General features: G+C 40.7%; 1 protein-coding gene across 1 annotated transcript in view; it reads right to left on the reverse strand.

The window, feature by feature from the left end:
- Positions 1-4,627: 4,627 nt before the first annotated feature.
- The window catches only part of LOC136876513 (cytochrome P450 6j1), a 102,289-nt gene continuing 82,303 nt past the window's right edge, over positions 4,628-24,613 (reverse strand). Inside the window, exon 6 of the mRNA XM_067150527.2 lies at positions 4,628-5,176. Within this exon, the coding sequence (XP_067006628.2) occupies positions 5,010-5,176 (167 nt within the window). The 3' untranslated portion in view covers positions 4,628-5,009. The remainder of the gene's footprint in view (positions 5,177-24,613) is intronic.

Genomic DNA, 24,613 nt, shown 5'->3' on the forward strand with positions numbered 1-24,613 from the left:
CACGAATTTTGGTGGATTCTCTCAGAAAACGGGTCAGATCGCGAATTTTGGCGGATTATATATAAAACAATATGCATTCAATTATATATTTTAGTATAATACCGTAGCGAAGATCGGGTATCTTGCTAGTTTATACAAAGAAAACATACAGGTCCGATAGTACTGCCTTGAGGAATTCCCCTCTTAATTATTATAGGGTCAGATAAAGCTTCACCTACTCTAATTCTCTGAGATCTATTTTCTAGAAATATAGCAACCCAGAGGTAGCGTGCCTGCCTCTTACCCGGAGGCCCCGGGTTCGATTCCTGGCCAGGTCAGAGATTTTTATCTGCATCTGAGGGCTGGTTCGAGGTCCACTCAGCCTACGTGATTACAATTGAGGAGCTGACGGCGAGATGGCGGTCCCGGTCTAGAAAGGCAAGAATAACGACCGAGAGGATCCGTCGTGTTGACTACACGACACCTGGTAATCTGCAGGCCTTCGGGAAGAGCAGCGGTCGCTTGGTAGGCCATAGCCTTTCGGGGCTGTTACGCCATGGGGTTAGGTTTTTAATAAATAAATAAACGAATACATATTAAGAATAAGATAGTATTAAGTGAGAAGCCTCTGTGGCCCAGGCGGCAGTGCACCGGCCTCTCACCGCTGGGTTCCGTGGTTCAAATCCCGGTCACTCCATGTGAGATTTGTGGTGGACAAAGCGGAGGTGGGACAGGTTTTTCTCCGAATACTCCGGTTTTCCCTGTCATCTTTCATTCCAGCAACACTCTCCAATATCATTTCATTTAATCTGTCAGTTATGAATCATTGCCCCAGGGGAGTGCCACAGGCTTCGGCAGCCGGCACAATTCCTATCCCCGCCGCTGGATGGTGGGCTTCATTCATTCGATTCCTGACCCGGTCCAATGACTGGAAACAGGGTGTGGCTAGGTGAGAAATGAGCGGCTCTGGTCGCCCCAGGACTAATATTATGCTAAACCTTGTCAGGTTTTACATGTAGGCTCTTTCTTCTTTCTGCCTATGTGGTTTTTCCCTGACCCTTCAATACCATACTTCAACACCATATACCTAACACAAACTCTTGCCGTGGTAGCGAGTCTGACTCGGAAACCGGCAGATACTCCTTGTATCACCTCCCACTCCTCCCTGCTATCTCTTTCGTCTTCTTAGAAATAATAGCATGTCGGAGGCCATGTAGATTGAGTCGATGGTCACGCGGGGGGAGCGGGCTTCGGGGGCCCCCCCGGGAAAAAAAAAAAAAAAGCAGGTGCTGTGAGAGCTTGGAAGTGATGGATTGGGATGAAGATTCAGAGAGGACGTTTGAGGGGAACTTGGAAGAGTTGAGTTATGAGGGGATTTGCTTGGTCAAGGGATCGCTGGATGAAGCGTTGGAATAGAGCTGAGGTTTGGGCATCGAGTTTGAGGATCTGCAGGTATTTGACCGCAGCCGAAGTGGGTCAGTTTCACTCGCTTACAAGAGTAGATGCAGCAACGACAGACGAGGGAAAATATTCCTCACAACGCGGGTAGGCATAAGCTTACCTTCCTCATTATTAGTCTATTACTTTAAATTGGACACTGAAATAATTCTCAGAAAATAAGTTTACATCGACTGCTTTAAGGCATTCACTCAAAGGATACAACTATGTACAATATCTTTAACTAATAATAATAATAATAATAATAATAATAATAATAATAATAATAATAATAATAATAATAATAATTGGTTGGTGAACACAAATGAGAACCACCAGTGCGTGGACCTCATCGAAATAATAGTAGGATATTATTCTGATGCCAATAACCCCTCAATCAATCAATCAATCAATCAATCAATCAATCAATCAATCAATCAATCAATCAATCAATCAATCAATCAATCAATCAATCAATCAATCAATCAATCAATCAATCAATCAATCAATCAATCAATCAATCAATCAATCAATCAATCAATCAATCAATCAATCAATCAATCAATCAATCAATCAATCAATCAATCAATCAATCAATCAATCAATCAATCACCATTGATCTGCATTTAGGGTTGTCCTCCAGGAGCGGATTCCCTATCACTTCTTTAGCTAGTCAGTTCTTAAATGACTTCAAAGTTGGAGATTTATCAAACATTGATAAATTATTACAATCCTTAGCTCCTCGTCCTATAAACGAATATTTGCCCCAATTTGTCCTCTTGAATTCCAACTTCATATTCATATTATATTTCCCACCTACTTTTAAAACTCCACTTATTCGTATACTAATGCCATTTCAAGCCATACCTCCACTGACAGCTCAAAACATTCCGCCTAGTCGAGCTGCTCGTCTCTTTACTTCCGAGACTTCCCAGCCCAAAGATTGCAAAATTTTCGTAACACTACTCTATTGTCGGAAATCACCCAGAACAAATCATGCTGCTTTACCTGGTTGAGATAAACAGCTCACACACAGAATAATGCCAATCTAGATATTACTGCATAAAACAAGAATAGAAAGGAATCTTACCACAAAAGCATTGCCTTCGTCCTCAAAACCAAACGACGGACACAATACGAAGGCTGGAACTGTAATAGTGGCAACATTACTGTAGAGACGCTATGCAATGGAACCTAATGGTGTCGTTGATAGCACACGTTAGTTACATACCTACCTTACCTCAGAGCACATGGACTCTCCCGTCCCTAGCCACGTTGGGATGGCGGGAAACAAACTTGCGCATGAAGCTGCAAAGGAAGCGGTACTTTTACCTCCAATGTACCTGCTAAAGGTAATTGTTCTCAACTACATCGAAGCATCTTGGCGTCCTGGGAATCGGAGTGGCTAGCTATCCGAACTCCCGACAAGCTGAGAGTAATTAAGAAGACAACTACCGTGTGGCGGTCCTCTTTCCGGCCTTCACGGAGAGAGGCCATAGTATTGTGTAGGCTGAAGATAGGTCATGGACGATCTCAGCACTCTTTTCTCCTAAAGAGGGAAGACCCCCAGTGTGTTCTTGTGGTGCCAACTTCACCGTAGCCCACATCCTTACAGAGTGCGCCGAACTCTCTGGCCTAAGACGGAGCCTCAGCCCGCAGGAAACACTCGAACGCATACTAGCCGATGACCTGACTACTGCTGATATCGTCATTCGCTTTATGTGCGACAGTGGATTAATCAAGGATATGTAAATTACAAGTGTAGTGTTACTCAGGAAACGCACGTTCTCTTTTGATTCGTTAGTAGTTTTTCGGCATAATTCAATATTTTTTGTTTTATTTTGTACTGCGTATCCAAATTCTTTCGTTGAATAAATAATTTTATTTTATTTTAAATTTATTTTCCACTAATTTGTTCAAAGAGGATGATTGCCTAGTTGTACTTCCTCTTAAAACAAAAATCACCACCACCACCTCTCCCTTTCCACATCACGCACATGCGAACTGGCGAGAGGAACAGAGCCTCGTGTTAGCTGGTGGTTTAAGGTGGTGTTGTCACGATGTTTTCCAAACGGGAACAACGGAGTTGATAAAGACTGAATGTGCCAGAGTTCGTACAGCACGACAGTGTCATCATGGTCTTCAAGAGGTTTGCGGGGAATCTGCATTGCCTTACAGATCACTGGCACAGTGGGTAGAAGCCTTCAACGAGGGATGCCAAAGTGTGGAAGACATGCATCGTCCAGTTAGTGTGCCGCGTTACTGGACACTGATCGACGCAATACGATTCGTGAGCTTGCCCGAGACACCGGATTAGCGCATATCACTGTGCTTCATATTCTGAAGGAACGCCAGTGGATGAGAAAAATTACATTACGATGGATTCCGAGTGATTTTACGGAAATGCAGAAATGGTTACGATGCGATGGTGCTCGTAACCACTTGGAGCGCTATGATCGCAAAGGAGAGGCTTTCTTACGTCGTATCATTACGCTGGATGAGACATGGACCAAATCGTACGAGTCACAACTGAAACGCCAGTCGAATGAATGGTGTCATTACGGGTCACCACGAAGATCGAACGTTCGTCAGAATCCCAGAAATATGAAAAGTTATGGTTATTCTCGTGTACGACTGTGATAGTGTTATCTTAACGCATTCAGTTCCTCCATAGCAGACCGTCAATGTGCAGTATAACAGTTCCATTTTTGGAACACAGCATGCGAACAGCTTTGAGAAAGAAGCGGTGACACTTTCTGCAGAACCCATCCATCATTTTGCACGACAACGCTCGGCCGCATACAGTACAAGCTGTTGCTGATTTCTTCGGTCGGTGGGGTTGGGAACTGCTGCACCATCTACCATACTTTCCGAACTTAATTTCATGTGACTTTGACTTGATTCCTAAGATGAAGAAAAAAGGCGCTGCTAAAGGTATCCTATAACTTCGACATCGCTAGCAACGGGTTGTACACAATGCTGGTGGCTACCTTGAAGTACAGTAAAACTTGGTAACATGTATCTCTTTTGTATCAGTTGTAATTACATAGTTGCTACAATTAAAGTTCTAAACCTCGTGTCTTCACTCTCAGAGACCTGATTAATTTATAATAATGTAAATTGCAAAACACTCTTTCAAAATACAGAGGACTCAAGTAGGATATCCAACCAATAGCAGCACCGGCATTTGTCACTTGTGATGCTGTACGATACAGTAGTGCACCCGGCGGTCGCAGGTGAAATAATTTAGTCCCAGGTTGGCTGGCGTAAGCGTAGTGCTGCTGTCACTACTAGGGCAAGGGGTGCAAATTTTGTTGGCTTAAAGTGGCAGTGTGTTTGTGAATATCCTCTGATCTTTTTCGGTAAAAGTAAATATGTGAAATATTTGGTGACTTTTTTTGTTTGTAAAGTGAAAAGTATTAAGTGTACCTTCCATAAACCCCATTGATATGGAAGAGGAGTAAATACCCCGATGTTTGATGTCATATTTGATATACAGTACATAGTGCGTGGGAGAAGTGTCAACAAAGTTTTTAGATAATTAATGTTTTAATATATAATATAAAACACAGGTGCATTTTTGTCGAGTTTCTTCACATTATTTTCTTGAAGCACAACTGAATATCTCCTTTCGTGCTCAAAAGAAATGATTTTGGGTCCAGTTCGATAGGGACTGGTGTGTTTTTTCCAGGACTGACTTCAAAGTGGGAGAGAAGATGAATTAATCCCACCTTGGTTTGCATCAGCCCCATCCGCATACCTGAAAACAAAACCCCATCAAGAGTTAATTACTTGTTTCTGATTTCAAAAATAAGTATACCTGAGAATTTGATAATGACCAATGACAAAATCCACCACTTCATCATCATCATCATCATCAAAATATGACAAATACCAGAGAAATTGTTACTTTTTCAATATTATACGAGGGCTATAATAAAGTAGTGTCAATATTGATAGAACGCAACATTTAATGAATTAACAAGTATAAGTGCATTACATTCCTTTAGTGTATTTTTTTGCTAGTGGCTTTACGTCACACCGACACAGACAGGTATTATGGCGACGATGGGATAGGAAAGGCCTAGGAGTTGGAAGGAAGCGGCCGTGGCCTTAATTAAGGTACAGCCCCAGCATTTGCCTGGTGTGAAAATGGGAAATCACTGAAAACCATCTTCAGGGCTGCCGACAGTGGAATTCGAACCCACTATCTTCCGGATGCAAGCCCCTAACCGCACGGCCAACTCGCCCTGTCCTTCATTTAGTCACCCGCAAAGTCTATTACATTTTGCAAAATATCGAGAAGCCGTTGGGGACCATTGGCAAGGCGTTCTCTGTTGATGTCAGCGAAGGAGCGGGAGTACAGGTGCTACGCCAGGAAATCGGCGGCCTCAGAGGGGTTCCCTCAACTTCGGAAAAAGGTCGAAGTCACAAGGACTCATGTCTGGTGAGTACGGAGGGTGTTCCAAGACCTCCCAGTGTCACCGTTGCAATAAGAGCTTGAAATTGTTTGTGAGATGACAACCTGGGTTGTCATGCAACACAATAAGGCGATCGTCTCGCAATAAACGTGGACGTTACGCCGCATTGCAGGACGAAGATGTCGCTCCAGAAATCGGCAATGGTAGCGACTGATGACGATTTGTCTCTCAGGCACAGCAAGTGTCCTCATAGTCGTCTGCCACAATCAGCATAAGCTTCGCCCCACTGGACTCCTGTCGAAGTTTCTGTGGACGTGGCGAACCTGGGTGACGCCATTCATTCGATTGACGCTTTAATTCATGCTCGTAGGCTCGAGCCCACGTCTCACCACTGGCGATAACACGCAGCAGAAATGAGTCTCCTCCATTGCGGTATTTGCCCAGATGGATGCCAGCCAGTGCATATCGGTGCCATTTCTGTACGTCGGTGAGTTGATGTTGAACCCAACGGGACGCAATTTCCTCGTGTTAAGACATTTCGTCAGTATGCGCCACACCGTTTGATGACTGAGACCAATCTCTACGGATAATTATCGGACAGTTCATCAATGGTCTACGGAAACGAGACCACTCACGATGTCAATGTGATCTTGAGGAATGGACGGCCGACCTGTGTGGTGAAAATCCGCAGTCCCATTCCGACCCACACTAAATGCCTTGACCCATCGTGCAACCGTCTTATACGGTAATGTATTCTCGCCACAGGTTTCACGTAATCCTCGACAGCGTCCTGATGCATTTCTGCCACGGGCAATCTCTACTTTAATCCACGAACGCTGATCACCTGTAGAAAACACGCTTTAGAACGGTCGAATCGACACTCTTCACTTCAACTCCACACAGCAACAGCAATCCCAAGTACACTAAGCATCGACTACAGCCTGACCGCTCCCATATACTATTTGCGCGTGCCCGATCTCCTGCGAGTGTCTGGACTACGTTGCTACTACTTTATCTATAACGCTCGTACAATAACAATAAGAACAATAATTATTTTTGCAAAATGACGACAATACAATTAAGGCACTTCACCAGAGGCACTTCACACATCTAAAGCCCCGATAATTGCTGGCAGGTCACAAATAACAACCATCGCAACCATTGAAAATGGGAGAGGAAAATCATCAGAAATATCCTAGAACCAAAATGTGAAAATGGAATTTGGTTGAAAAAGAAACTGCTGGAAATTTATCAAATTACAAAAATAAATTGCAGATAGAAAAATTCTAATAAAATTTCTCTGACTCTTGCAGCCTATACAATGGATACCTAAGAGAGTATTGAAGATATAGTAGAACAAAGTTCGGAAGCCAAATAAATAAATTTGCACGGAAACATAAAATAAAATATGCAGGATGGACAGAAGAACGCAAGAACGGACTCAGTGATCGAATGATGAGATAATGGGAGGAAAAGAGAGAACAGTGAACAGCTAAATAAGTTCATATGTGCTCCTAGTTGGGCAAAATGAATATAATAATAATAATAATGATAATAATAATAATAATAATAATAATAATAATAATAATAATAATAATAATAATAATGCAGGAAGATATCAGTTCCATAAACACTGGTCATGAAAGCTTTAACTTTTGATTATTATTATTATTATTATTATTATTATTATTATTACAATTGGCTTTACGTTACACCGACACAGAAATGTATTGCGGCGACGATGGGACATGAACGGGCTAGAAGTGGGAAGGAAGCAGCCGTGGTCTAAGGTTCAGTCCCAGCATTTACCTGATGTGAAAATGGGAAACCACGGAAAACCGTCTTCAGGCCTGCGGACAGTGGGGATCAAACCCACTGTCTTCCGGATGCAAGCTCACAGCTGCACGTCCCTAACCGAACGGCCAACTCGCCCGGTATTATTATCACCACAGGGGCAAACTTGCGCGCCTATGCTCAGACTCTACGTACAACTGTGTTATTGCGTTGCTGAGTACGCTACCACGAGAAGGAACTTACCAGCGTCTTCACACTTTACCAGTTAGCAAGGGTTTACGATGAGATATAGGGCCTAATTTTATTTGTTGTCTCCGAAATATTCTTCATCTCTTTCTTCTGAGCATTTTTTCATAGAAGCCTCTCACCTGGCATTGAATTAGGAAGTCTCTGACCTCCTTTAGGTATTTAACCCCTTAATCCCCTTCAAATCCCCCTCCTCAATACTACAACCCTTTTTGCTTCAGGAGTAACTGTTACTTGTGCCGACGACAGTTTAATAGAGGAAAATTATAGCAAGCCACTCAAAGATTATTTTTCACAATCTTATTAGGTATGAATATATAGAAGCCCCCTTTACCATCAGTGATGCTGCGTATGGGTCAACCTTTTTTATAGTAACAGGATTCCATGGACTACGTGTTATTATTGGTACTACAATTCCTTTAACATGTTTAATGCGGCATTTGATGTGCCATTTTTCTATTAATCATCATTTCGGATTCGACGCTGCCGCATGGTATTGACACTTTGTTGACGTAGTGTGATTATTATTATATATTTCTGTTTATTGATGAGGAAGGTAATCTATTTATTTAGTATATAAGTACATTTGACTTTCAATCAAAAATATTGATTAATTCAAAATAAATAATCTGAATCATATTGATTGTTACAATATTCACAATTATCAAAAAAATAACATCAATTGTAATTACCTTAGCTTCAATTCTATCAAGAAATCCATTAATGACCGGGAAAAGAGCTCGCCTTTTGAGTGCGGATTCGATCCTAAAAGTTCAGCGCGGCTTCCCTTCTCTTTACGATTCTCCTTAAATGCTGTAATTTTTCTTATTTTTGATGTGGAAATCGCGCTCCTTCTACCGGTTGTTATTTTTATAATTATAAATAAAGCAAATATCACATCATGAACAATTATTAGCACGTTCTTTTTATTAATTATTAGCTTTATATCATGAATGAAATCAAGGTGCTTTAGAATGAGCATGTTAAGGTTGTAGTTAATTACAACATTTCATTTGTACTCAAAAAGTATTGATCTTGAATCTACCTTAAAAAAGAAGCGATATATTGCAATCAGTTTCGACCTGATCTTAGATGATTACATCCTTATTTACCTTTTAATTGAAATCAAAATAGAAGTGTATTACTGTTAATAATACACAGTTCAAAAATTTAGGGGAACATGTTTTTAAACGTATGCCATGCTCCACAAAACAATACCTCACACCCAGGTATATTACCAACTAAACCATTATTCTTTACCGTTGAAGTATACAAAAGAACATCAATAGATTCACGTTAATTTTCAGAACACAAACGGAAATGGCGAAATAGGGGCGAAAGGAAAGTGATAACAGTCCTCCAGGGTGGATGTTTATCACAGTTGGAGAGCTTAAGTATGGTCTATGTCCTCCACGAGCATTTATCACAGCTTGGCACCTACGTGGCATGCTCCGTATAAGTCGACGGAGGTCACGTTGCGGTATTAGGTCTCATTCTTCAATGAGAGCCTGTTCGAGGTCTTGGAGAGTCTGTGGTGGAACAGGATGCCCACGAACACTTCTGTCAAGCCTATCCCACACATGCTCGATGGGATTAAGGTCGGCACCCACTGCTGGCCATTCCATCTCTTGAATGTCGAGTTCTCGCAAGACAGCTCTGGTGATGCGCGCTATATGAGCCCTAGCATTGTCGTGCATGAGTACGAATTCAGGGCCAACACCGTATGCAACAACCAACACATGCTGTAGTAGTATCTGCTCGGTGTACCCCGCAGCGGTAAGATTATCACGGACGACGACAAGATCCGTACGGCCATCAATACTGATGTCACCCCACATCATCCAAGAACCTTGTCCGAATCGGTCGTCTTCCTGGACAACATTCGGCATGTACTACTCTCCATACGCGTTGACGTCCATCACGCTGTGTCAGGGGAAATCTGGACTCGTCTGTGAACAACACAGGTCTCCATTAGCAAAGTTGCCAGTTGACGTGGGTACGGGCAAACAGAAGGCGAGCTGCGCGATGTTGCTGCGTTAAACGGGCACTCGAACAAGACGTCTGGGTCATAAGGACACTTCTCTTAATCTGGTCCTTACTATCTGGTCAGACACCTTGACTCCAGTGACCCTGCCGAGGTCTTGTTGCAGTTCTCTGGCAGTTGCTGAACGACGCTGCAACGCACAGATGGTCAGATATCGGTCATCCTCTGGGGGGTGTCATGCGTCCACGACCTTGTCCAACGCTCCTTGTGAACTGGCTTGTCTCATTGTAGGGATTCCGCAAGCGTCGAATAACTGACGGAGAGACATTGAGATCAACAGCAATACGACGAAAAGTCCATCCTTCCTGGATCAAAGTGATGTCCCTTGTGACTTGAACCTCGTTAAGATGCCTCATGGGATGTGCTGGTTTACGTACAACGTGCTCATATCAATCAATCAATACTGATCTGCATTTAGGGCAGTCGCCCAGGTGGCAGATTCCCTATCTGTTGCTTTCCTAGCCTTTTCCTAAATGATTTCAAAGAAATTGGAAATTTATCGAACATCTCCCTTGGTAAGTTATTCCAATCCCTAACTCCCCTTCCTATAAATTAATATTTGCCCCAGTTTGTCCTCTTGAATTCCAACTTTATCTTCATATTGTGATCTTTCCTTTCTTTATAAACGCCATTCAAACTTATTCGTCTACTAATGTCATTCCACGCCATCTCTCCGCTGACCGCTCGGAACATACCACTTAGTCGAGCAGCTCTTCATCTCAATTCTTCCCAACCCAAACATTGCAACATTTGTGTAACGCTACTCTTTTGTCGGAAATCACCCAGAAAAAATCGAGCTGCTTTTCTTTGGATTATTTCCAGTTCTTGAATCAGGTAATCCTGGTGAGGGTCCCATACATTGGAACCATACTCTAGTTGGGGTCTTACCAGAGACTTATATGCACTCTCCTTTACATCCTTACTACAACCCCTAAACACCCTCATAACCATGTGCAGAGATCTGTACCCTTTATTTACAATCCCATTTATGTGATTACCCCAATGAAGATCTTTCCTTATATTAACACCTAGATACTTACAATGATCCCCAAAAGGAACTTTCACCCCATCAACGCAGTAATTAAAACTGAGAGGACTTTTCCTATTTGTGAAACTCACAACCTGACTTTTAACCCCGTTTATCAACATACCATTGCCTGCTGTCCATCTCGCAACATTTTCGAGGTCACGTTGCAGTTGCTCACAATCTTGTAACTTATTTATCACTCTATAGAGAATAACATCATCCGCAAAAAGCCTTACCTCCGATTCCACTCCTTTACTCATATCATTTATATATATAAGGAAACATAAAGGTCCGATAATACTGCCTTGAGGAATTCCTCTCTTAATTATTACAGGGTCAGATAAAGCTTCACCTACTCTAATTCTCTGAGATCTATTTTCTAGAAATATAACAACCCATTCAGTCACTCTTTTGTCTAGTCCAATTACACTCATTTTTGCCAGTAGTCTCCCATGATCCACCCTATCAAATGCTTTCCACAGGTCAATCGCGATACAGTCCATTTGACCTCCAGAATCCAAGATATCTGCTATATCTTGCTGGAATCCTACAAGTTGAGCTTCAGTGGAATAACCTTTCCTAAAACCGAATTGCCTTCTATCGAACCAGTTATTAATTTCACAAACATGTCTAATATAATCAGAAAGAATGCCTTCACAAAGCTTACATACAATACATGTCAAACTTACTGGCCTGTAATTTTCAGCTTTATGTCTATCACCCTTTACTTCATACACAGGGGCTACTATAGAAACTCTCCATTCATCTGATATAGCTCCTCCGACCAAACAATAATCAAATAAGTACTTCAGATATGGTACTATATCCCAACCGATTGTCTTTAGTATATCCCCAGAAATCTGATCAATTCCAGCCGCTTTTCTAGTTTTCAACTTTTGTATCTTATTGTAAATGTCATTGTTATCATATGTAAATTTTATTACTTCTTTGGCCTTAGTCTCCTCTATCTCGACATTATCCTTGTAACCAACAATCTTTACATACTGTTGACTGAATACTTCTGCCTTTTGAAGATCCTCACATACACACTCCCCTTGTTCATTATTTATTCCTGGAATGTCCTTCTTGGAACCTGTTTCTGCCTTAAAATACCTATACATACACATCCATTTTTCACTAAAATTCGTATGACTGCCAATAATGCTTGCCATCATGTTATCCTTAGCTGCCTTCTTTGCTAGATTCAATTTTCTAGTAACATCCTTCAATTTCTCCTTACTTCCACAGCCATTTCTAACTCTATTTATTTCCAGTCTGCACCTCCTTCTTAGTCTGTTTATTTCTCTATTATAATAAGGTGGGTCTTTACCATTCCTTACCACCCTTAATGGTACAAACCTGTTTTCGCATTCCTCAACAATTTCTTTAAACCCATCCCAGAGTTTGTTTACATTTTTATTTACCGTTTTCCACCGATCATAGTTACTTTTTAGAAACTGCCTCATGCCTGCTTTATCAGCCATATGGTGTTGCCTAACAGTCCTACTTTTAAGACTTTCCTTTCTATCCCATTTATTTTTAACTACCACAAAAACAGCTTCATGATCACTAATACCATCTATTACTTCAGTTTCCCTATAGAGCTCATCTGGTTTTATCAGCACCACATCCAGGATATTTTTCCCTCTGGTTGGTTCCATCACTTTCTGAATCAGCTGTCCTTCCCATATTAACTTATTTGCCATTTGTTGGTCATGCTTCCTGTCGTTCGCATTTCCTTCCCAATTGACATCTGGCAATTTCTTTCCATGTCGTTTCCCACATAGCTGACTATCCTATCAAATAATTTCGAATCCGCGTCAGTGCTACCCTTTGCCGATCTGTACACTCCAAATATATCAAGTTGCCTATTATCTTTAGAAATGAGCCTTACACCTAGAATTTCATGTGTCTCATCTTTAACTTTTTCGTAGCTTACAAATTCTTCTTTCACCAGAATGAACACTCCCCCTCCCGTCCTTCATATCCTATCTCTACGATACACACTCCAGTGCCGTGATAAATTTTCTGCATCCATTATATCATTTCTCAGCTATGATTCAACTCCTATTTGAATCTCTGGTAAATATATATCTATTAAATTACTTAATTCTATTCCTTTCCTTACAATACTTCTACAGTTCAACACTAACAATTTTATGTCATCCCTGCTTGATTTCCAGTTCCCTGTTCCCTTATCACCGCTCCCTAGGACATCACGTTTCCCTGAATATACCTCCCTATTACCCTTCCAAACAAATTTCCTAACTTATACGTACCACTGCGGTTTAAATGAAGGCCATCTGAGCGCAGATCCCTATCTCCTACCCACCCTTTAGGATCTAGAAATTTCACTCCCAGTTTCCCACATACCCACTCCATAGTCTCATTTAAATCCCCAATCACCCTCCAGTCAGTATCCCTTCTACACAGTATTCCACTAATAACAATCTCCGCTTTCTTAAACTTCACCCGTGCTGCATTTACCAGATCCCACACATCTACAACTATGTTGGAACTTATATCAGCTTGCCTTACGTTGTTGGTACCAACGTGAAACACTACTACCTTCTCCTTCCCCTCCTCCCTCTCTTCTACTTTCCTCAACATCTGCCTCAACCTAATTCCTGGATAACACTCTACCCTGGTACCCTTTCCTCCACACACTTTCCCACGTGTCTAACGATGGAATCCCCCATGACCAGAGCCTCAACCCTACCCACCTCATTTGATCGCCTCCCCTCCTGGTCAGCCCTATCTTTCCTGATAGCTGCAGAAGCTACTTCCTCCTCCCTTTTCTCCTTCCCATGACCCTGTTCCACCTGTCTTTTCCTATCCTCTACTCTACATTTTCCTTTCCTACCTTTTCCCTTCCTCCTACTTCCACACATCTCAGCAACAATTCCCTGTCCCTCATCTTCCCTCTGTTGTTCTACCTGGAGTGACTCGTACCGATTTCGCACAGACACTTGTCCTGAATTCTGATACTGAATAGAGCCCTTAGCCTGCAGTCTCCTTCCCCTTAGAACATTAGACCACCTGTCTTCTACAACTCCTCCCTTTCCTTCCCCTCCCTCTTGTACACTTACTGTAACCTGTACATTGTTTGAGGGAGTCCTATCCTCCTTCCTGTCTTCTGTGAGAATCCTAATTATCTCCCTCAAACTTTCCAACTCCTCCCTCATACCCCTCAATGCCTCACCACACCCACAGTAAGTACACTCGCGCTCCTTAGCCATTCTTTACGGGGGAAAAATGAAATTTAAAAAATAACTTATTTGCAAAAAATAAATGAACGGAGGGATATATTGTCTGGGATAGTACACAACAATAAGGTAATTAATATTCGACTACACTACAATACTACTTAGTCGTGCTCTATTTTTTTTAATCCTACAACCCTTGACAGGATAAAAACTGCTGTTAATTACTGAATATCGAAAGTAATAGCCTACACAAGAACTACACAATTCCAAACTGCAATTAAGCCTATTCTAATTACAACAACAGTATTTTAGTACGAGTTTCTACGGATACCTCTACTACACCAGTACTACACAAATATTTTACAATAATAAAATAATCACACTAAATTCTAATAGGATATTACTCGTATACTACTGTACAGTACACTACAGTAATTTTAAACTACTTTCAGACGTATCCTAATTACGATACCGGTACCCTACCGTATGTCACTAAACTAAGCACAACAGAAATGAAATTTGCAAGAACTACTGTACTCAAAGATTACCAACGAAGCTAAATTCTTAGACAAATTATTAGTATTACGGTCTAATAGATACACACGAAAGATAACACACGAATATAGCAGGCAAGATACGGCACTATCTAAATGTACTGTATCTATACTACAATGTATCTACACTACACTACACTGCGTTTGGTTAAATGCTTAAGTATCGAAAGGATTGCCGATGAACCCGAGTGACATAGGTCCATAGTCAGTCATGATTTGATTGATAAAATAATATATGGTACATTTATTGAAATACAGAAAACTTATTCCGTACAAGCTTTGTTGAAATAATAGGTTGAGTACGCGACAAACTGGAGCCGTGAGGCTTAGCTCGACACAACAACATTTAGCTACTTCACAGCAGGGGATCTCATTAGTTGGCGAACAAGGAAATACAACTCCACAAATAAGTCTTGGTCAGAAAGAGAAAGGGGTAGGTGACACAAAGGAAGCTCGCAACATGAGTAATGCGCTGGGATATTTTTGGCGAACGGAGATTCCGTGACGTCATGGAAAACTACAGCGGTTGCGAGGACATTCGCTAGCCTAGGTTCGGGCAGGTGGAAATTTAAATCACGTGACCATTTGCCGGCCAATCGCTAAAATTTGACGGAAGACTCAGGGATACCATCTTAAGAGATGATGGATGAGATATTCTCGTAACTTCAAAAGTAATCAGTAATAAATTATTGTGAGTACACGGAGCAATGTAATGAATTTATTAGATGTCACGCATGGAAAAATAATCATAAATTGAAGGCTGGATTTCTTGGAAATCAGACAGCTTGCATGTCATTGGCTGGACGGAAACCACGTTGTAAGGGACGCTTCCAAAGGCGCGAAATGTGAGGAGCTAAATCCACCCGTATCTCCTAAATCTGTGATCGCAAGGAGTTCATATTTAATCTAGCAAATAAGCTAGAGGAGTGGATTAATTTGATATAAATTTTAACGTCAAATTCGGAGTGCAAGTGCCGATATTAAAAATCCACCCCCTCCCTCAGGGGTATGACGTCAATGAATCCGCGAGGGAAAGCTTCATCCATATATACGAGCGCAAGGGATACTCGCAAAACACACTTGAAGTGAATCTCTGGAGCTGAACCGTCGTTCCGCAGCCGACTTCAAATCCGTCGGGCGTATAGTAACTCAACATTTAATGGCACGAGCATCCGCCAGTACTTATAAAATGTGATCGCGCTCAAGCAACATGAACTGGAAATAGTTAACTTAGGACAGTGCTTGTCAGTTATAAATATCATAGTGAAGTCAGTTAATTGCATTGTAAGAGTAAGTAATATAGATTGCACCGCAATAAGTGCGTAAATAACATACTGTGTGACGAACAGTACTTTGAGGGAATAATAGCCTGTACTTTGGAATATAACCGATATCATGAACACTTCAAGAGGGCCGTATGAAACAGACGTATCGCGTCGGACGACATAAATCGCGACGGGCGTAGAATTCGACACACCGCCGTACGTGTCCATGTCCATTGTGCGGTAATTGGACGAAGCTTAAAACAGTGTAAAATATTAAAAATTTGGGTCTAGGGTATTAATTTGTTTTATAAAAGTAAATGTTCAGTGTTAACCTTGTCAATGGTAAATTACTGTGATAATTAAGGTATTAGTGTAAAATGGTAATGTGCCAGGAAATCATTTGTGGAACTACGCCCTCAAGAATGGAGGAGTAAGAACGGCGGAGATGGGCCGAAAGGAGCCTCTCATCTGCCAAGCTGCAATGGATTCGATAACTAAGATGAGTACTAAACTGTAAATAATATTTGGGAAATGTTAGCGTGACTGGAAAAATGGGAATAATTTGATTAGATTTGGTTACCTTCTGTAACAAGATGAGTCGCTTAACGACCCCATCCTAAATTTGTAGCACGGACAGTATTAAATAATAACAATGTAAATAATCGGGTCCTTTTACGTATTCAGTTTGTTGTAGATGTAAATTTTGTAGATATAGGGTAGTACGTTAAGTCATGCATGTATTCTTATTTTCTTTGTATTCAAGAATAATTTTCTTTACATTTGATTTCGTTATCATAGTCTAATAGACCCGATATGTGCTTTTCTGTTAGTCATTTTGACGAGTTATGTAATGCCATTGAAGGGAAGTCCAGCCTTGTCATACCAAAGTGAAGTTGTTAAATTTGTGAGAAGCGATAGTAATAATAATAATAATTCATGAGATATTGGAATTTTAAGTGATCAGTGCGTAATAATAAAATTTAAGTGATCAGGTGTTGAGTTTGTCGGAAATCATTTAATGACGGGATGTCGTTTTTAATTCGGAATTAAAGTGTGTGGTAATTTAACTTGATAAATTAATAATATTGAAATTTAAGATCGGTGCTAAGAATCCGTACATGTTAATGAACGTGTGGTTTAAATTACGGTCCAATATTTTTCTTTAGGAATAAATGTCGTGCCTTAAATTTGCAATTCAGTAGCCGGAACACGTAGGACAAATATTACGAAACCATGATTGTCAAATTTTGGTAAATATAATTTCAAAATGTTATGATTATTTGTGGAGAACGAACTAAGGCGTAGATCGAAATGAGATAGAAAAATGTTAAAGAATCTGCAGTCAGATAATGAAAGGTCGTACGATGTCAGAAGTGGAATAAATAAGTCAGTTGATAATTCTGTGAGAAATAAATGAATCAAGGAATATTGAGATAGAAAGGGATATAAATTCCGTACGAGAGACACTTAGGATGTAAATGAGTGTAAAATGTACGGGCAGTGTCACAGAGAAATACTGAGTTACGTAGCGGGTAGAATTCGAACCCGTGACAGCATGTACGAAATAAATAGACTGCACCGCTATTCGTCGAGATACTACGGATTTAAGGATAATGAGAGTTCAGATTCCACATAAATGATCATATATTGTAATCATTGTAATGACGAGTGATGACAATCATGATGTCGTGATAATAATAATAATAAATATTGCAGATAAAGGATTGGACCGCCGTAATTAAATGGGCGTTGATAAAGATGTTAAACGGGAATCTAAATGATAATATGCAACCGATAATAATAATAACAATGTTAGGACGATGTCAAATCATCGCGGTCAGTTTAATAATAATTGTCATAATAATCACAGTAATGATGACGTTGGTTGATCAGTGAAATAATTGTGATCGCGAACGATATCCTAATGCATTTTTGGCGGAAGTGACCGATTCATTAATAATAATAATAATCTTGAGTAACATTAATAATAATAATAATCTTGAGTAGCATGAATAATAATAATAATAATAATAATAATATCTTGGGTCACCCATTCATTAATAATAACCACAAGAGGGATATACTAATAATAATAACAATAATAACCATCTGTGTTTGCGTCCCGCATAATAATGACGATATTAATCAAACGTGACAGTGCCAGGAACCGTTGAGTATAATAATAATAATAATAATAATAATAATAATAATAATAATTTCAAGGATGATAATTTCATGGATAAATGAATATTCTGACGATAGTGAATTAATTAATTAATTGGTGACAACATCCCTCGATTCGTATGTTTGAATAATAAGAATGATAAATATTATAGTCATTTGTTACCTCGTTACCATACGGTTTCCGCACGGGACGAGTTACAGTAATACTTTGTGTGTTTGTTTACTTCGCCCGCGATGCGAGGGGAGGTCATCGACACGGTATTTTCCACCGCTTCTCGTTATCTCATCTGTGGCAGTAGTCTACTGAGGCTACTTTGTACCATCTCAGATCATGTGTAAATAAAATATAAATGCTAATTCAGTGGTATGGCATCAGCTGGACATCGTAAGATAGGAACTGTCCATGTAATCCATTTTTCGTAATTCACGAGAAACATTACCCAGTCCGAGTACCGGTCTCGGAAAAATGTATATAGCCGGGGTGCATCATCTTAGTTAAATCGGGAAGCCGACCGTAACATGGGTTATGCTCGGGCTCCCGATAGAAGGAAGCTATATCCTTGAACAACGGTTCGATTCGAACGGAATCGACCCATAAGTTATACTCCAATGGTAATTTCTTTCAGAAGCAACCCAGCAAGATATTGATACCACTTGCGGTATAGCAAGTGATTTGTTTATGTAACATGTGTGGAAATTTAAATATCACTGCCAAATGTATCAAAGTTTCGTACGCCGGGTGGCGTAATAAACTGCTCCTTCTGGCAATTATTTCAAAGGAAACCATTCTCATAATCTTTTTATTGTAGTTAAATGAGATCCTTTTTAAAGTTAACAGTCACTTCCTAGTCCTATCATGGAGTCCTTAAATTCAAGTTTACAATCGAGCTTTCCCCATTTTAATTTTAAATTGCTCCGTTCATTCCCGTGTTCTATTATGCCTCTATATTTATATATTCGTGGACTTAAATAATGAACCGACACCCCTGAGATAAATGCTAGTCTGGGACTCGGGAGGTGGACGGGTGCAGTACACGAAGAAAAACACGAATATAACTGGCAAGATACTATCTAATATATTATACCTTATCTTCACTACAATTCTACTGAAATGTGGTTATGTGATTATTACAGCTGGTGGATTACTATTATTCTCCCTACTCTACGGTACGGAGAATAAAAGTGTCCTTAATTAGGCCTACTGAAAAATACGAGGTTGTCTACAGTAATTTCTCAAATATTTCTATCAAAACAACTACTACTCCAGGGACTTGAACTGCAATTACTGGGATATATGAACTTTATTATTATTAGCTACCGGTAACCGCTCATAAATACTGAAAGATCGAGGGAGCGAAATATAAATTACGGATACTTTAACTACCTACTCAGAAGTACAAATGAATGGAATACAAGGTCATCTGATTTTTATTTATATTTACTTGACTACACTGCACCCTTTGTTCACGACTGTAGCCAACAATGCAATATTTGAATATGAGGAGCGACAATAATCAATAAGAATATAACGACTGTTAACTATTACCGTGTAATCTCTTTAACTTCTTTTTAAATGGAAGTTTACAGGCGTATCGTGTTTTTTAATGTAGTAAATTATTACCTTCGCGATAGTTTGAACGGATATCTATACGAAATACCGGAGAAGTTGCTGCAGAAGTTACGGTACTATCCCTTATGATAATCTGCCTTTTTAAGTATAACCAACGAACCTACAGATATTTACAAATATTTTTAAAGTTAATATTATTACCTAAAGTATTTCCTAAACCTAAATTCGAAACAAGGTACACCTAGCTAGCCTACTTAACCTAGAAAACGTAATTTACTGAAGACCAACTGAATTACTTGTTACAAAATTTAAATAAATATCACTACTCCCAATTTCTACCAACAAGCACTAAACACCACTATATAAACAGCACTAAATGAATCAGATATACACAAAATTTAGCTATTTCAATCGGTTTTCACTACTTTATCACTACAATAATGCAAGAGCTCTCTCAACAGCCAACCGTTCTCAAGCGCATCCAACAATGCAACTGCGCAGTAGTTTGTGTACCTCACGACGACACACGGATACACCGCTGTTCACTTTGTTTTGAGGGGTCACCTGACAGCTACGCCTACAGATGGAGTATAACTTCGATTTGACATACCCTGAGTAGCCAAAGTCTCAGGGTATGCTGTACGATCATTGGAACCCCATCTACCAAATTAACGTTCACATACCAGACGTTACAAAACTTGTTCCCCTAATTTTTTTGAACTGTGTATTATTGAAATTTATTTCCAATTAAAGAAATGTGTTGATCAAATTAAAGCTGCTAACTTTTTATTTTAATGGTTTAATTCCATTAACATTCCTCAATGTATATAGTTCTTGGTTCAGGGTACTTACAGGAGTTAGACAAGGCTGTAATCTTTCGCCTTTGCTGTTCGTAGTTTACATGGATCATCTGCTGAAAGGTATAAAATGGCAGGGAGGGATTCAGTTAGGTGGAAATGTAGTAAGCAGTCTGGCCTAAGCTGACAACTTGGTCTTAATGGCAGATTGTGCCGAAAGCGTGCAGTCTAATATCTTGGAACTTGAAAATAGGTGCAATGAGTATGGTATGAAAATTAGCCTCTCAAAGACTAAACTGGTGTCAGTAGGTAAGAAATTCAACAGAATTGAATGTCAGATTGGTATTACCAAGCTGGAACAGGTCGATAATTTCAAGTATTTAGGTTGTGTATTCTCCCAGGATGGTAATATAGCAAGGGAGATTGAATCAAGTTGTAGTAAAGCTAATGCAGTGAGCTCGCAGTTGCGATCAACAGTATTCTGTAAGAAGGAAGTCAACTCCCAGACGAAACTATCTTTACATCGGTCTGTTTTCAGACCAACTTTGCTTTACGGGAGCGAAAGCTGGGTGGACTCAGGATACCTTATTCATAAGTTAGAAGTAACAGACATGAAAGTAGCAAGAATGATTGCTGGTACAAACAGGTGGGGACAATGGCAGGACGGTACTCGGAATGAGGAGATAAAGGCTGATTTAGGAATGAACTCGATGGATGAAGCTGTACGCATAAACCGGCTTCGGTGGTGGGGTCATGTGAGGCGAATGCAGGAGGATAGGTTACCTAGGAGAATAATGGACTCTGTTATGGAGGGTAAGAGAAGCAGAGGGAGACCAAGACTCAGTTTTAACGATTTAAAGATAAGAGGTATAGAACTAAATGAGGCCACAGAACTAGCTGCAAATAGAGGATTGTGGCGACGTTTAGTAAATTCACAGAGGCTTGCAGACTGAACGCTGAAAGGCATAACAGTCTTTAATGATAATGTATGTATGTATATATGTATATAGTTTAAACAAAACCGGGCGAGTTGGCCGTGCGCGTAGAGGCGCGCGGCTGTGAGCTTGCATCCGGGAGATAGTAGGTTCGAATCCCACTATCGGCAGCCCTGAAGATGGTTTTCCGTGGTTTCCCATTTTCACACCAGGCAAATGCTGGGGCTGTACCTTAATTAAGGCCACGGCCGCTTCCTTCCAACTCCTAGGCCTTTCCTATCCCATCGTCGCCATAAGACCTATCTGTGTCGGTGCGACGTAAAGCCCCTAGCAAAAAAATAAAGTTTAAACAAAAATACATTTTCGTTGTATAAATAATATATTAATGTATATAAATACTTAAAAGTTAAACAACTTTTCCAACATCTTCAGTGTTGTGCTCTGATATAAGTCACACAAGTATAAAACCGACAAAGTTAACATAATCATTCATAAAATAAAACTAATGAAGTAAACCTTAATGCTATTATTTTGACAACTTTGAATCATTTGAGAATACTGAACAAATTCTTTATAAATTATAAATTATTATGGTATCATTCAGCACATGCGAAACAAGTGGTTATTGATCTCAGTCATGCAGAATAGTTTCTGGCTGTCTGAAATTTACACCTGTCTATAAACTTCTTCTTCTATTTCTTCTTCTTCTTCTTCTTCTTCGTTATTTACAATTTGCTTTGCGTCGCACTGACGCAGATAGGTCTTATGGCGACGATGGGAGAGTAATAATGGGCTGGGAGTGGGAACGTAGCGGCCGTGGCCTTGATGAAGGTAGGCCTACAGCCTGGTGTGAAAATGGGAAACCACGGTAAAACATCTTCAAAGCTGCAAACAGTGGGGTTCGAACCCACGATATCCCGAATACAAGCTCATAGCTGCGCGTCAACACGCTTGCTGGCAGGCATAGCCCCTGCTGGGGTTTGTTGTGAGGTCATAGCACAAACTGAACGAACAAAATCAGTAGAAGACCAAGTTATTCCTCTTCTTGGTTACCAACCTCCAGACCCCGTGTGGGTGGGGGCGGTAGAATAACACTCAAGATAACCCCTGCCAGTCGTCAGAGACGACTAAAAAGGGCCCCAGGGGAGCGTGGGTTGGTGACGATAGAGTGCTTATTTGAGTCCTGACATTGCTTTCACTTACTTTTGCCAGGCTCCTCACTTTCATCTATCCTAAACGACCTCCATCGGTCAACTCTTGTTGTTTTCCAACCCCGACGGTATTAGGTTGCGAAGCCTAGGAAGTCTTTCATTTTCACGCCCTTCGTGGCCTTGTCTTCCTTTGGCCGATACCTTCATTTTCCGAAGTGTCGGATCCATTCCATTTTTTCTCTCTGATTAGTTTTACACACAGGAAGGTTGTCTAGTTGTACTTCCTCCAAAAAAATCACCACAATCTTACCAGCCTCCAAGGAGACGACTTAGATCAAGGAAAAGCGGACAACAACAATGTTCACGGCTATACCACTAGTGTGGATGGAGGGCAAATAAAGCCGTCCTGTAGGCCACGACACCAAATGAGAAATCTGGCGATCACTTCGGAGTGCATAAATGGGGATAGACCTCTCCTTCAAGGTTCAGATCTCCGCAAGTGTGGGGAGAGACAGATTGTGTTATACCTGAGCAATAGCGGCGATTAGGGGAGGCGTGAAGCTGGAGAAAACATTACATTTTTATTCCATTTTAGCTAGCTGAAACTAGAATTATTAAAACAAGCAGTTTGTACAAGCCCTGTTGTCTTATAAGCTAATTCTTTCCTTCTTTTTCTTTAATTATTAATGCAGTGATTATGTTCGTGGCGGCTAATCGTTTTGTATAGCGCCACAGCAAGTAACAGATACTTTGCATGTGATGTGAGGAAGGATAGCAACGGTATATTCTTTTTGCCAAGGTCTTGGACACCGAGGTACGATTCACCCATATGCCGCCCGCATTTGTCAGTCCTGTAGTCTCTGTATTTTTAATTGTATAATCACGCTGAATATTTAATTGTAATAGATGTGTAACATTGTTCTTTTCTTGAAAGTTTTAATGTATAGTATTAACTCAAAATCTCAAAAAAGTATTACCGCACTTACGTCCGTACTCTGTCAACCTTTACCTCTTTGTTGACATTCGCTCAGAAAGCATAAAGAAATGTCCATTTTGTAGCTTTACTTTTCTTTTCAGTGTTGGTGAATATACCTACCCCTCCCCCGTCCCTCTCGGTCCCCCGGACACTATATCCCACAAACCTGGCTACTTATTGTTGTCTGTATATTTCCCCCACCCACCCACTTCTTATTCCCAATCGCCGCTATTGCACCTAAGTACCTATAAACGTGGCCGATTTCTGAGCGACGATAATCTAATCTGAGCCTTTTTTTCTCAGTTTATAATTGTAACGTTCCTTTACTGCAGGGCCTCTCATGGTGCATGTACAAGATGCATGCACTGTGCACGGTGCAAAAGACGACTTCGCTTGGTTGACCGGAGTGCAGACCCCCCACTCCTCGATTTGGAGCAATAGCCCTGTCTCTCTCTTTCCCCACGCCTGTCTCGCTCGCTCCGCCTGTCTCCCTCTTCCTCATTTGCTCCGTAGCGCTCCAAATCCGAGCCGAGTTGAGCCGAAATTAGCCGAGTAGCACAGAGACTAAGCGTTGGTCCGAGCCGAGCCGAGTGGGACCGATGCACTATGCACAGGAACTCTGCGCCTCAGTTTGCACGCGTGAGATTTTGGGCGTTTGAGAGGCCCTGCTTTACTGCATTGTACATTATTACATCTAAGCCGTTTAAATAATAATAACATATTATTATACAGCAGAGTCCCGCAAATCCGAGGTTCCGTTAAATCTGAGCATTATTTTAATTTTAATTTTCGCAAATGTAAAATGAGTTTTGTGCAGCATTCATTCCTTGCTGAAAATAAAGTGAAATGGCGTGTGGCCTCCGGTGAGGCCTGATGTGGGTCTTTTGATTTGACGCCCGTAAGCACTTGAGCGTCGTGATGAGTGTGAAATGATGATGAAGACAACACCTACACCCAGTCCCCGTACCAGGGGAATTAACCATAGTTAAAAATCCCGACCCTGCCAGAAATCGAACCCGGGACCCCT

This window comes from Anabrus simplex, chromosome 6, assembly GCF_040414725.1.
Source record: "Anabrus simplex isolate iqAnaSimp1 chromosome 6, ASM4041472v1, whole genome shotgun sequence".
Taxonomy (NCBI): Eukaryota; Metazoa; Arthropoda; class Insecta; order Orthoptera; family Tettigoniidae; genus Anabrus; species Anabrus simplex.